This window comes from Polyodon spathula, chromosome 21, assembly GCF_017654505.1.
Source record: "Polyodon spathula isolate WHYD16114869_AA chromosome 21, ASM1765450v1, whole genome shotgun sequence".
Classification (NCBI taxonomy): Eukaryota; Metazoa; Chordata; class Actinopteri; order Acipenseriformes; family Polyodontidae; genus Polyodon; species Polyodon spathula.
The window spans coordinates 22,183,785-22,197,530 of record NC_054554.1 but is presented as its reverse complement, the minus strand read 5'-3'; the positions used below and the strand labels follow the sequence as shown (position 1 = coordinate 22,197,530).

The window sequence follows — 13,746 nt, the reverse complement described above, 5'->3', positions numbered from 1 at the left end:
GTCAGTGTTCATGACTCCACCATCAGAAAGACACTGGGCAAAAATGGGATTCTTGGCAGAGTAGCAAGGCGGAAACCACCGCTCACTAAGAAGAACATGATTGCTTGTCTCAAGTTTGCCAAAAAGCACCTGCATGATCCTCAAGAGTTCTGGGAACAATGTTCTATGGACAGTGCCATGGTATTGACTGAAAGCATTCTGGTTTGATAGCACAAGGAGTTATAACTTAACATGGTCACAGTGTTGCATGAAAAATTATTCCCTCTGAGATTTGGTCCATAATTATTTCTCAAAATAAAGCAAAATTCTTACTGACTGCTGAGCTGGAGTAAGCAAAAATCAGTTTTCATATTACACGGCACATTATACATTTGTTCCCCAATATACTAGTTAAATAAAAATAATTAAAACGAACTGCTAATTTTAAATGTCACAATTCCATCTTAAACAAAGACATTTCAAAGGGCTGCATCACATCAATAACAAAGTCAATATAGAAATGTATAGCTTTTGTAAATCCTATATGTTAATCAGTGAAGCCATAAACAAAAGTACCAAAAACCTGAGACCATAAGGTGTTAATCAGATTGTTCAGATAATCAATTACCGGCTGTAGACTAGTTTATTTGATTCTCCCAATCAAGGAACCTCAGGAGTTGCTCTTCAGTTCTAGTTCCTTACCACAGATATATGTAACACAGGCTAGATCAGTCAATATTTATAGGAGAGCCAGCGCATTCTAGTCGTTTGTCACTTTTGGATGCACTAGATGGTGCTGGTGCTTACCAATATAAAGTCACTTTGGCTGATCTAATCAGCATCACATATGTCTATGGCAGGCATCTAGGACTTAAGAGCAGCTCCTGAACTCATGGTCAAAGCACCTTCACAGATTATCAAGAAGCAAAACAACCTAGAATATATAGTATGCAGCCACTTTACCAATGTAGATCACTACCAGAGATTGGGAGCTAAAGAGCTCATTTTCTACAACAGCAGGGCAGAAGAGCACTGCTGACACAAGACAGGTTACCTGGGGGCTGTTTGGATAACAGAGATAATCAAGGTTTTACTGTGGAACAGGTTATGTGGCACACCAGTTCAATCTAAGGAATCTAATCACGGACACATTTTTAGTCATATACAATGGCACTCTCCTCCCAAGCTTCCACCAACAACTTAATCACAACAGGAATACGTGCCACACCCACAATTTTATAGAAGGTATAAAATAGCTCTGTTTTAAATTTGTGTAAAAGTTGTATAGAGGGAATAAGCACATTTTTTGCTATCCTGTTCTTTCATTTGTATAACATGCTTAAAAGACCATTTTTGATTTGCTGTTTGTATTTATTTGAATACCACAATACAACCAGCTGTCGTCCTGTGTTTTAAAGTACCACGATCCCACCTGCAGTCTAAAGGAAGCTGTGTGTTTGTGTGCGTCTCACTGCAACGGAGCTGTCACAGTGAATCAAAGTGTTTCAGCGAGGCCTCTAAGAGCACACCACTGCAATGAGGTACCTAGCTCTAGTTACTTTGGTAACCTGCAACTTGAATCAGAGCACTGTCAAGTGTATACTAGATATAAATAGTGACAATAAGCTGTGCTGACTTCAGCAGGAATTTCCCAAGAACCAGGCAAAATAACCATTAAAAAGATGTGTTGATACAAAAAATATGCCTGTGTTGTTGTGGAACTGAAATACTAGGTATCACCTTGATTACAATAATGAAATTTATTTTATATATACAGTCTATTTTTCTGTGTACAGTCTCAACACAGTAACAACCTGGCACAGGATTTGCTGCATCATGCATTAATATTGTACATCTTGTTCCTGACCAGCTGAAACACAGCCTGCCGTGGGTGTAAGAGGGGCAGAGACGTCAAAAAAGGTAAGCAGAGAAGCTGGGTATCGACCCTGTCTAACGACATGTAGGAATCCCTCTAGGATCGCATTGGGAAAATGGTAAAAAAAAATAAGGCGGGACACACAATAAAACAGTACATTTGTAGGTTCTACATGAAAGCTAAATATACAATTGAATAATTGGTTAGATGTATTGTCTGCTCCACTCCATAACTGTACACACACCTAAGTCATTTGTTACATGTGGTCTGCTGAATGGATCAATTTTTGAGAGTCACCTGCACCAGAATATAAATTCCAAGAAATTCCCAGCTGTACTGAGAAATGCAGTGGGGAAAGAATGCAAATTAAGTAAAAGCCAGTATTACATTCATAACCTGGGCTTGTACACACTGCATGACTGCCAACAAATTAAGCGTGCAGTAGGCAGGCAGGGGAGAGATAATTAATAGAATAGTTATATTGGTAACACTGGCCACCCTAGCACTATGAACCTGAACTGTTGATGACTAACACTGAAATTACAGAATGTAAGTAATATCTTCGACGTCACTGTTCACGTGACGTCTCGTAGACCTGTGGGAGCTGTGTGCACCTATTCAGCATCAATCATGGGAAAGAAGAAGGATCACATGAGTTCCTGTGGGATATGTACAATAAGTCTTGCTGGTTTTGCCTCCCTAACCTGCTGGAGCACAAGAGCCAATGCAACACCCCCTCTGGAATCCCCAACAAGAGCGGCTCTTCACACGGTCACAACCTGAACCTGCTCTCCGCAAGACCGTGTTTCTACCAGATGAGCCACTAGGAGACCTGACCACTGTTACAATGTTAAATGTAATGTACAGTACGATAGTCGATGCCACACGGACCAGCTAAATTACAGAAGACAGAAGTTTTATTATTCAACAATATATTGAATAATTTGCAGTTATTGTAGAACTTAATTATGTTGGAAGTTTTACATCAGCTTTTAAAACATAATATCCACTGTATAAAAATAACATTGATTTTAAACATTTATCCAAATTATAAAGTATATAAAAACAGCTGTAGTTTAAGGAACCATTTAAATAATGAAAACATGTATAAAAAATGTAAAAACATTTATTAAAGGATGTTATAAACTGGAACAGCCTGTTATTGTAGATGCAACATTAACATGAAAATGACAGTGTTACACTTGTGCTGTGTTAATAAAATTGTATCTTAATATAACCATTATTAACGAACCCTTAAACAAAATGTGGTCTCACCATTTTAACTAAGTTTCGACAACAAAAATGTCACACAAACAGAAATAATTCCAACTCTTTTGCATGTAGACACTGGGCTAAGTTCTTGATTCTACAAAGACGAACATGCCGAGTGTCTCCAGCATTGTACACCCTGTATAAGTGGTACCTCTCCTTTTCCTTCAGTGCGAGATGGAGTTCGTTCGCTGACAAGTGTATAAAACATTTCTCAGCTTTCACAGTTGCCTTGACTTCAATGAACACTTCTGACAGGACTCCATCATCAGTGGCGAAGGTGACCTTAAAATCGCAAGGCTGTCCACTCTCGCCGTTCCTGTTGTTCCACACGATTTCCCTTGGCCTGTTGTGGATCCCATTTTCTTTCCAGTCTAACAGAAAAGCATAGACCAGATGTTCTCCCCATTCCCCGATAGCCGTGTTGTCTTGGGTGTCTTCGGTGAAGACCACCGCCTGTGGGCCGGAAACACTGCTCTCAATGGTCAGATCCTCCAGAAGAGCTTCATGGGGCTGCCTCTGAGCCCAGACCGGGCAGTCGAGAGGGAGCGGTGGGCGCTGGAGACTGGCACTCCCCTGGAACACAGAGTACACTGCTGGCCCTGCTGGAGGCTGGTGATTACTAAACACAATGGGACAAGCGTAAATATTAACACACATAAAATAAAGAGCTGCTGAAAAACAGTGGTATATACTGGCATCACAGGAGGGAGGAGGGGGGTAGGAGGAATGGTTCAAGACATTGGTGACTGGTGATGATAAAGGGGGTAGCATCATCCGATTGCCAAACTATTTATTTTTCATGCAAAAAAGGCCATTTACACAATTGTTGTGTACATATAGGATCAATTAGTCACTTTTTTCCCCTTGAGATGAAGGGAGTAGGAGGCATTTGATAGGTGATGTATTGGCAAGTGAAGGGGCAGGGATTCTTAAATAGTATAGAGCAACCTTTTGGGTTGAGTTCTAAAAGTATGTATATATTACTAACAGAAAAAAAGGCATTTTATAAAAGAGACAGCTTAGTATGTGCTTTGTGACATGCTTAAACAAAACATAAACCTTTGCATCCTATTGCTCTAGTAGTAAATAGAACAATTAGAGGATAATATATTGTAGCTTGTTGGAAAAAATAACAAAAACTCAACAGAACTCAGGACAACAGCTAATTCAACTGCAGAAACTATTCACAACCCTACCCCACACCAATAGAGACCGGAGACCTCAGTAAACAAGGTCACTACCCACCGAAGTGTGTTCATATACATTACAAATCTAAATGCAACTACTGCTAATTACAACTGGAGCACACAAAGGCCTTTTGAAATATGTTCAATTTTTTTGTTTTTATTCTTACCTGAGTGAAGCGTTCGAAGGAACAGGTTTGTCTGCCTCCGTGTTCTTTGGTGGTAGCTGCTGATTCTGTCCTGTCTCTTTGGGACTGTTCTGTAGCTGTGGGTCTGGTAGCGCTGGAGCTTGGACTCCGGTATCATGAGCTAAAAGTTAAAAAATGACAAAAAACAAAAACAAAACTAAAATGGTGTCTCCCGTTAAAGGGATTGTGAACAATGATCACATATTTAGAAACCCCCCCCCCCCCCCCCCCCCAAAGTTCAAGTAACCATTGCCAAGAATGTGGCACATGCAACTAACCTGGGGTGTGATGAGGTGGAAAACCACTGCTCTGACTGCTGTTGAACTGAGGACTGCAATGCTCTTTTATATCTGATGTGCCTTCACTATTCCCGTGAGTATTAAAATACACTTTAGCGTCTGCTGAAGGAGATGGCTGAGCAGGGGGAGGCCACATCTTCATCACCATGTCTGCTGCCTGTCCTGTACATCCAGAAAGAACAATGTAGGCACAGAGACTCACAAACAACACGACATCAAAACGTGAATCCTATGGAATGAATTTTGTAAAACCCTTTTAATTAAGATGCAAAAAGTGTTGACCGCTTTCTTAGGACAAGTCATGCTGTCACATAATGTTGGACTTCCTTGGTCATTTCTGCTGGAGGGTGGCACTCAATACTTGCTGCTTCCTCCACTGATATGCTTGCAGTCAGTGCCATGCTTTGAGCTAGAAGACAATACTGAAGTGCAACAGATTTCTTTTGTGAAGCTTGGAAATTGACAACTTTCTTTAACCTAATGTAGTACCAAATATCACCTTTTCAAGAATTTTTTTTCAAAATGATCTCTATTAGTTCCTCTTTGCTTAAAGACATTTCACAACAACTGAAAAATACAGAGGGAAATAATATTACCAATTATGCTTATGATGACTGACTCATGGCTCCCCCTTTACAATTTTTAAAAACTGCACGTTCGAGACATACGTAAGGTTTTTGTAATAATTTCATTAGGAACAATCACTTTATCTGTCAATATCGCGAAATTAACTTCCTCACCAAAATCACTAACAATATGGAAGCTCACGTACATACAGGCACCTCCACTATATCCCTGTCGCTGGGTTCAGCTGGGGGAAAGATAAACTAAAAGCTGATAATAATAGTTTTTCAGTGTTGGTTTTAAAGCTGAAATTCACAGGTGTGTTTAACCAGAACAGCACTGATATATCATTTACTTTTCCAGGGTTTCTCGGGTGACTTCATAAGCTGGTTTACCAAGCATGATTAGGTGCCAAAATCATTCAGTGTACAGCCTTTGCCTTGAAGCTATATATAAGCCCAGCAGCTAAATCACACAGCTCAGCAGCCGTTAGCTACAGGGGAATGTTTTTTAATCTGCTTTGACCTTACCTGAGGGGCTGTGTGAAACTCCACTCATCGAAGACTTGGGAGGCCAGCATACCAGTGTCTTCTCTCCATCTTCTGCAGCAGCCTTCGGCTCTTCTTCACTGGTGCTCACAGCCCTGTGGAGCTGTTCTCCAAAGCGGTGCCCTTCATAGGAAGATCACAACAGAGAGTAATGTATTAAATCAGCCAACAGTGTGTAACATAGCCACAGTGTTGGGGAAGTTACAAAGTAATCTGTTAGTTACAAATGACTTGTTATAGTTACTAATTACCTGAAAAAATGTTAACTAGTTACGGTTAAAAATAGTTACTTAACAGGTTACATTAAGATTACATTTTATAGAGATTTTTTGCCCTGGTTTGTTCAGGCTGCAGCTCCAAATGTTCTTTGAAGATCCAGCTCTCGAACCCACTCGTTCCCTCCTCTGATGCCATTTTCAAGTTGGCTGTTGAAGCACTTGCTAATTTCTACATTACACATTATCCGTGGTCCTTTTTTTAAAATGTAACTAAAAAATACCTACTTAAATTTTTCACATAAAACGTAATCCGTTACAAAAAGGAACCTTTACAATTCCTGAAAAAAATAGTCAATTACAGTCACATGTAGTGTGTCCCTCCCAGTCATTTCACAGCCCGTACCCCAATCGAGTGAAAGTAACTTGTATCACAATAGCACTTATTTTCCTTACCGGTTTCATATCCCATGTGCATCCCCTATCATCCTTTACTGTTGTTTCTGTTTAGGTCATTATTTCTTTTTACCAATTCCAGCACAAAATGTCCTTTTATTTTCTCAATCTGGCACTGTGTACTGACATTTGCCATTCACTAGCTCACACAATTGCCACAGCTGTAGAGGGGGCATAAATTACAAATCCACAACAGGAAGAGTAGACAAATTGCACTACTCTAAATTACTTTGCTAAGCAGATGCAGAGCCTAAATTAAGGAAAGTAAATGTGGATTCAACTATATAAACAGAATACTCCTTGAAGAGCCATGGAGTGCTGTGGTTATTTCACTCAGATGGATATATACACACACACACACACTGTGTATATATATATATATATATATATTATATATATATATGGTGCTTTATTATATGTGTAATTTTCTATAATCTATGATTTTAAAACATGGATCAGTATAACTAAATAACAGACATTTGTTTAATAACTGCAGCAATTGATGTGCTAGAGCACTTATGGTTTCCCCTTAATTAAAGCAAAATAAAATAACTATTGATGTAGTTTTCAATCTCCGTTTCTGCCACAGCAAACAAAGGATGCTGCAATTCCTGGCTTTATTTCAGTAATGAAAAATTCATCTAATTTGAGCAGTACTTCTGGCTTCTCTTTCATGTTAAAATATAGCATTACTAATAAACCAGAATTAGCATATACTGTTTCCCCTGGGTGCATGCGTGTGTGCGGAGAATACACTAATTAGACAGGGAAACTTGAAAAAAATAAACGGCTTGGCTTTGCTGAGTGAAGGTCAAGGCGACATTCATAAATGTGGTTTCAGTCGCTTTTAAAGCAGTACCTTTCGGTTCCTGTTCGATCTCTAGCGGTTTCGGAACCTCCCACTTCTCTTCGTTTTCTGGGAGATCACAGATGTCCTCTTTGTGTAAGAAGCGTTTCAGTGCTGCTTCATCCTGAAAAACATATCCTCACCTGTTACACGCATCCACTTGAAAGCAGTAATGGGCAGGGGTTCCGGTAGATAATGAACAGCCAACCACCTCATAATTTCCTGTCCTGACTTGCGGCAATCAATTAGCCTCTAAAATAAGCTTTAAAATGATACCTAGGTTATTTGTTTTTCAGCACAGGTGAATAATAAGGTCAAAGCTCAACTAAACGGTCATTTAAAAAAAAAAATTACCACCTCCAGACGGATTTTCCCCATGTGGGACTACTAAATTCCTCACTACTTCTGCCATTTAAAAAAAAAAAATGTTATATTGTAATAGGAGCGAACACTGTGCTAACTTCCCAAACTATTCTTATGTTCTTCTGAAGCAAAGTTGCTGCAAGTCATGACATCAGTAATATGCTTGGATAAAGCAGCACCATCTGTTCTTTTATTACATGTACACTGCCTCATACTGTTAAAAACATACGTATTTATTTATGTTACTTCACAAGCCCAAATTGAAAATATTAGCTTTCTAGGGGTTTCTTCTACAATGTTAGCAGCAGAGTTGGGGCCAATTCCTGTTTTTGAATTCCAATTCCTTCAAAGGAATTGGAATTGATATTTTAGAGACATTCGAATTGCTGTGATTTGTTCAACTGCTTTCTTCTGAAGCCAACTTAATTGACTAACAGCGACTTCACCTGAAGTAATTTGTTGAGACTGTGACAAGCTCATTTTAACAGAATAGTGCTAATTGAAGTGCTAACCGGAACTGAAAAACAGGATTAATTGGAACTGAAAAACAGGACTTGACTCCAACCCTGGTTACCAGTAATTTTATGGTTTTTTGGTTTTTATTAATTTCATTTTTTGGTGCTTATTTTGAGCTACAGTGGCTGAGTTTGAGTTCATTGTCCTGCTGGAAGACGAATCTTCTCCCAAGTCCCAGGGAGACTTCAGCAGGTTTTCCTCCGGGATTTCTCTGTACTTTGCTGCATCCATTTTGCCCTCTATCTTCACAAGCTTTCCAGGCCCTGACGCAGAGAAGCATCCCCATAGCATGATGCTCCCACCACAATGCTTCACAGTAGGGATGGTGTTCTCAGGATGATGTGCTGTGTTAGGCTTGCGCCAAATATAGCACTTAGAGTTGAGGCCAAAAATCTATATTTTGGTCTCATCAGACCATAGAATCTTCATCCAATTGGTCTCAGAGTATCCCACATGCCTTCTGGCAAACTCTAGTTTTGATGTGAGTTTTGTTCAACAACGACTTTCTTTTTACCACTCTCCCATAAAGGCCAGTTTTGTGAAGCACCCAGACTATTGTTGCCGTATGCACAGTGTCTCCCTAGTGCCTTTCTCACCTGGATACTCCGTTTCTGAGGACTGCCTGTTCTAGACAGATTCACAGTTGTGCCATATTCTCTCCATTTCTTAATAATGGACTTTACTGTGCTCCATGGGATATTCAATACCTTGGAAATGTTCTTATATCCTACCCCTGATTGGTGCTTTTGAAGAACCTTACTCCGGATTTGCTTTAAATGTTCCTTTGTCTTCATGATGTAGTGTTAGGAAATGTACTAACCAACTGTGGGACCTCCCAGAGACAGGTGTATTTAACCTGAAATCATGTGAAACACCTTAATTGCACACAGATGGACTCCATTCAACTACTTACGTGACTTCTAAAGACAATTGGTTGCACCAGAGCTTATTTAGGTGTGTCATAGCAAAGAGGTGAATACTTAAGCAATCAATTATTTTCTGTTTTATATTTGTAATTAATTTAGAACAATTTGTAGACTTTATTTTTCACTCCTAATTAAATCCATTTTGATTCCGTGTTGTAACACAATAAAATGTGGAAAAGTCCAAGGGGGTGAATACATTTGAGAGCCACTGTATTTTTGTGTTTTTTTTTTTCAGGGGTTTTGCTTTTTATATACTATATGAAATTATTGTTTTTGGATACTTTCCAAAATGCTTGGGTGTTTTCTTTTCCCCCCCACACACAATATGTATAGTACTAACTTAACAGTACTTGCACACTTAAGTTGTACCTTCTTTCCTTTGCTGTCTTCCACACCGAGAACCTTATGGTCACGGGCACATTCTTCTTGGATTTTTGTGTGTAGGCATTTTTTTACATTTCACCGCAATTTACATTTTTGTTTTAAATCTTCTGTATCTTAAATGCAATACAGCTTTAAATCCTGCGAGCAAACCTCCATGCCTAATTGTAATCTCATTTTAAATCTTGCAAGTGGAGCGTCCAATAAAAAAGTACGGATGTGCTGCCACTCAGTAGCAGGGGCGGATTTAAAGTATTCAAAACGAATCACTGGTAGATACGAGTCAAGAAGGAGGGATATTGCTCAACTGCACTGGGAAAGGCAGTTTTTTTTTCTTCTTTTTTTTAATGGGAAAGGGGTGGTCAACGTGAATTGAGTAACCACTTCCACCATTTTTCGGCTATACACCGATTTCATTTTTTGTATAGGGGGTGTTTTATCGGTTTTTATAGGTTTTGCTTCCTGGAGCTAAAGCAGAGCTTACAGTATACATGACATTGTATATGCTATAGGCAGTAATAGATAGCCGTCTAGTTCAGAGTCAACAAAGCTCTAAGGAGGAGGATAGTGTGCCTACAGCTAAAACTATCTTGGGTAATGAAAACAAACTGGCAAGCCAACAACTCAGGAGGGCACAGAAGGGTACACTACGGAAGAATTCGGTACATAGTCAACTAAAAAGTGTATTCTTTAATAAGAAAAGTCTCACACATTACACTGTGTAACAGTCCTGGGTACTAAGTGTTATTTCCTAATTGCTTATGCCTCAAAAGTATAGAAAATGGCTATTATTCCCCACAAACTTTGCTTTTGTGACCAGGACAGTGATATTTCAAAATATCACTATTTACAATGGGAAAATGCGTCTCTTTTCATTCACATAAAGTCAGAAAAAAACAACATATGAATCCAAATTAACATGTATTTATACTAAAGTAATACAAAGATGACTACAAAAGATTTAGAAGTGAGTAGTTTCTCGAGATTTACAATTTACAATGACCCCCCTCCCCCCCCCCCCCCCCACCCCCCCCCCTCTCTTTGGGCTTTTCTGTGTGTAAAATCACAAAAGCAAAGTTTGTGGGGAATAATAGCCATTTTCTATACTTTTGAGGCATAAGCAATTAGGAAATAACACTTACTACCCAGGAACAAAAATTGTGTTACATAGTGTTATTTTACTTTGATGAATATTGCCCAATCCATGTTACAATACAAGTCTTTTTTTTCTCATTTTAAATACATTGTTAGATAAATTTCCTTGAAAGGATGATAATTAGGTCCCATGGGTCTTTCCTGTCTGAACAACAATAACAATAAACCAGAATTACACGCCCTGCTGAGAAGCAAACTTGCATAAAATCAACCGGCTGTAAAGAAATCTTCAGGCTTTGTAGTTTTATAAAGATATAAAGAAAGCAGGGTCAACCAGGAACAAAGTGTTCAGTCGTTTCTATAGGACTGTATCGGGACCCAAGTTTAACTATCAACTAGACCATCACCAAGTCTTTGTCTACAGCGGACAGTATTTCATGAAACATTATCAGCACACATTTCAGCACCACTGGCACCAGTCTAGGAGGCCAAAGCATGGAAATACATTGAGAATGATGCCCCCCACCCATGAAGAGGGTGGTCACAGGGCAAAGTAGGGGAAACTCGTATTGACAGGAATTACCTGCTCTGTGGAAAATAGAGGAATTGAGTTTTCATCATCGTATATTTCTGAAGAGGTGGCGATTATCTATTCAGGGGTACCAAGATGCCTAAGTGCGTGCTCTGAGCTGGGCAACAAATGACCATGGTTTGGGGTCTGGTTGTTTATTTGAGTTTGGTCCAGATCCCCCACTGCCCTCGATCCCTCCTAGGTGAGGAAGACACTGATGCAGAGGAGAAATCCAGCATTAAATAAGGACTCCAATTCTGGTCAGTCCTTGCTCCAACTCCTGACGTACACCCCAATAATAATGAAGGTTCATAGCCATTTATCTTCTGAGAAACGCAAGCATTTCTTTGACTTACATCGAGACAGGACATCAGCCCTTGCAGGAACCGCTCCAGCTCCTTCCCAAAGTCTTTGTTTTCCTTGCTGAAAATCTTGACAACCTCTCTGGAAAGACAAACAGCAAACATTTGTTTTCTACACTGGCACTGCCAAATACAACAATGCTAATGGCATGTGTGTTTAAACAGTAAAACATGAATTGTCAGCTCATTCTTTTATAAAATATTAAAAGGTAGATATGATGTCAACTAAAGCCCAAAGCCTTTAAAGTCTTCGTATAAATTACACACAGAATGAAAAATTACAAATAACTGCATATGGAAACTTCTCATTAGATTTATAATATAACACTAAAACAAAAGGTGGCTCCTGGACATTTTCATGCGAATATATTTTTTTAAAAAGTGACTTCTATTTCTGTGTAATGAATATACAGCTCTGCTGCACGTTGCTGAAGGGGAGGAAAGTCTGTAATTAAAACCGTGTATTAAAGTCACAATAAAACTAAAAGTAGCAGGTATACACACCTTGCGTTATTGTAATACAAGGCCTGTGTTCCGAGCTTGTTTTAGTTTGATTGGACAGCTCCATTGAATAGAAGAATAGAATCAACTGCTTACGAAATTAAAATACAAAACATATCTTGCCACAAAAATGCTCTTAGTTGCAAATTTGAAAAATGACTTGCCACAGGTATCTGAAAGCTCCTTAGAATGCATTACCTGCAGATGTCTATGCGTGATTTGATGTGGTCTTTCTGTATGTAAAGCTGTCTGTCTTTTAAAAGGCAGATGACATCCTCCTTCTCAAACAAAGGGTCCATATCGGGCAGGGTTAGCTGATACTGTATGTACAATTTGCCAACCTACAGCACAGGCAGAAAATACAGCCAACGATCAGTCAGGAGACACTGAAATTAGTATTTGCCAAGAACAAAAGCTAATAAACAAATATCAGTTTTACATCACATTATAAAACATTCCATTGTCACCTCTGCAGACCTACTACAAAGTTTCTGTTGTTGTTTAATTTACTGGGCAGTAAAAAGGTTAATAACGTCTATACAACTTCAAACTTAAGAGTATATAAGATATTATAATATAGTCACAATAAAAAGAAAGAAACAGTGTGAGCAGATTTAAGGAGGATAAAATTAAAAGCGAAACAATGTCTTAACATTTGCACAGCTGTTGGGATAAGCGATTAATCTGAGTTGACATCTTCAGAGGGCTTTTCTTGATGGTGAAGGAAAAGTTACTAAGAAAATCTAGAGTTACTAAATTTAGGTAAACAAATGTTTAGACAACACTGTTTATTAGTCCGTTTACCTCAATGTGGTTCCTTCTTGTATTGCTCTTCACACAGATCACACAGTAAAGTTTAAACAAGAACAGAAGAATTGAACAAAAAAACAGAATAGGTTTGATGAACAAAAACAAAGCACTAGCAGAGCCACCATTTAAGTTGAATGGCATCTCAAATTAACCGGTTTGCAATCATGAAATAAGACCTATCTGTGGAAAAGTGAGCCTCAACGTGACAGTGAAATGTTGAATGAACACCTGTAACGCAACTTTATTGAGAGAATCGTAGAATACAGCTGTGTACCAACTTGAATGTCAGTGTTTGGCCTGTATTATTGATATGGCCAGAGTGTAAAACACTGTGGGAGTAAAAAGTTACATTTTTGCTGGACAACACCAGTAACGGAATGTGAGAAAATCATATAATATACTGTAGCATTTACCAATTATACACACATTAATTAAAGTGGATATACAGCAGAGAATTTTAAAAAATCATGTGACCTCAGTACGGTATGACAAATATATAAACCTGCAAAATATGAAGTCACCAGCTCATGTTTTCTGAGATGCTTTGATACTGTGGTGGCAGCAGCTTTGTAACACTATCTCCACAAATTAGTTCATAGAATAAGTATGAAGCCAGCATCTCAAAGCATTAGGAATTTATCATGTGGTAACTAAAAAAAGTAACAGACAGATCATAGTAAAGTGTACTTCCACAACACAGGGTAAAAAAAAAAAAAATAAATAAATATATATATATATATATATATATATATATATATATACACACACACACACACACACACATATATATATG

The 13,746-nt window shown here is 38.6% G+C and overlaps 1 protein-coding gene across 4 annotated transcripts in view; it reads right to left on the bottom strand.

Annotated features, from left to right (window-relative positions):
- Positions 1–2,977: 2,977 nt before the first annotated feature.
- Positions 2,978–13,746, bottom strand: part of LOC121296096 (protein NO VEIN-like) — an 83,765-nt gene continuing 72,996 nt past the window's right edge. For all 4 annotated transcript variants that reach the window (XM_041221292.1, XM_041221293.1, XM_041221294.1 and 1 more), the window contains 7 exons: positions 12,342–12,484; positions 11,637–11,724; positions 7,441–7,552; positions 5,893–6,033; positions 4,778–4,960; positions 4,482–4,620; positions 2,978–3,746 (listed from right to left, as the gene is read on the bottom strand). In XM_041221292.1, coding sequence (XP_041077226.1) covers positions 3,161–3,746; positions 4,482–4,620; positions 4,778–4,960; positions 5,893–6,033; positions 7,441–7,552; positions 11,637–11,724; positions 12,342–12,484 — 1,392 coding nt within the window. In that variant the 3' untranslated portion in view covers positions 2,978–3,160. The remainder of the gene's footprint in view (positions 3,747–4,481; positions 4,621–4,777; positions 4,961–5,892; positions 6,034–7,440; positions 7,553–11,636; positions 11,725–12,341; positions 12,485–13,746) is intronic.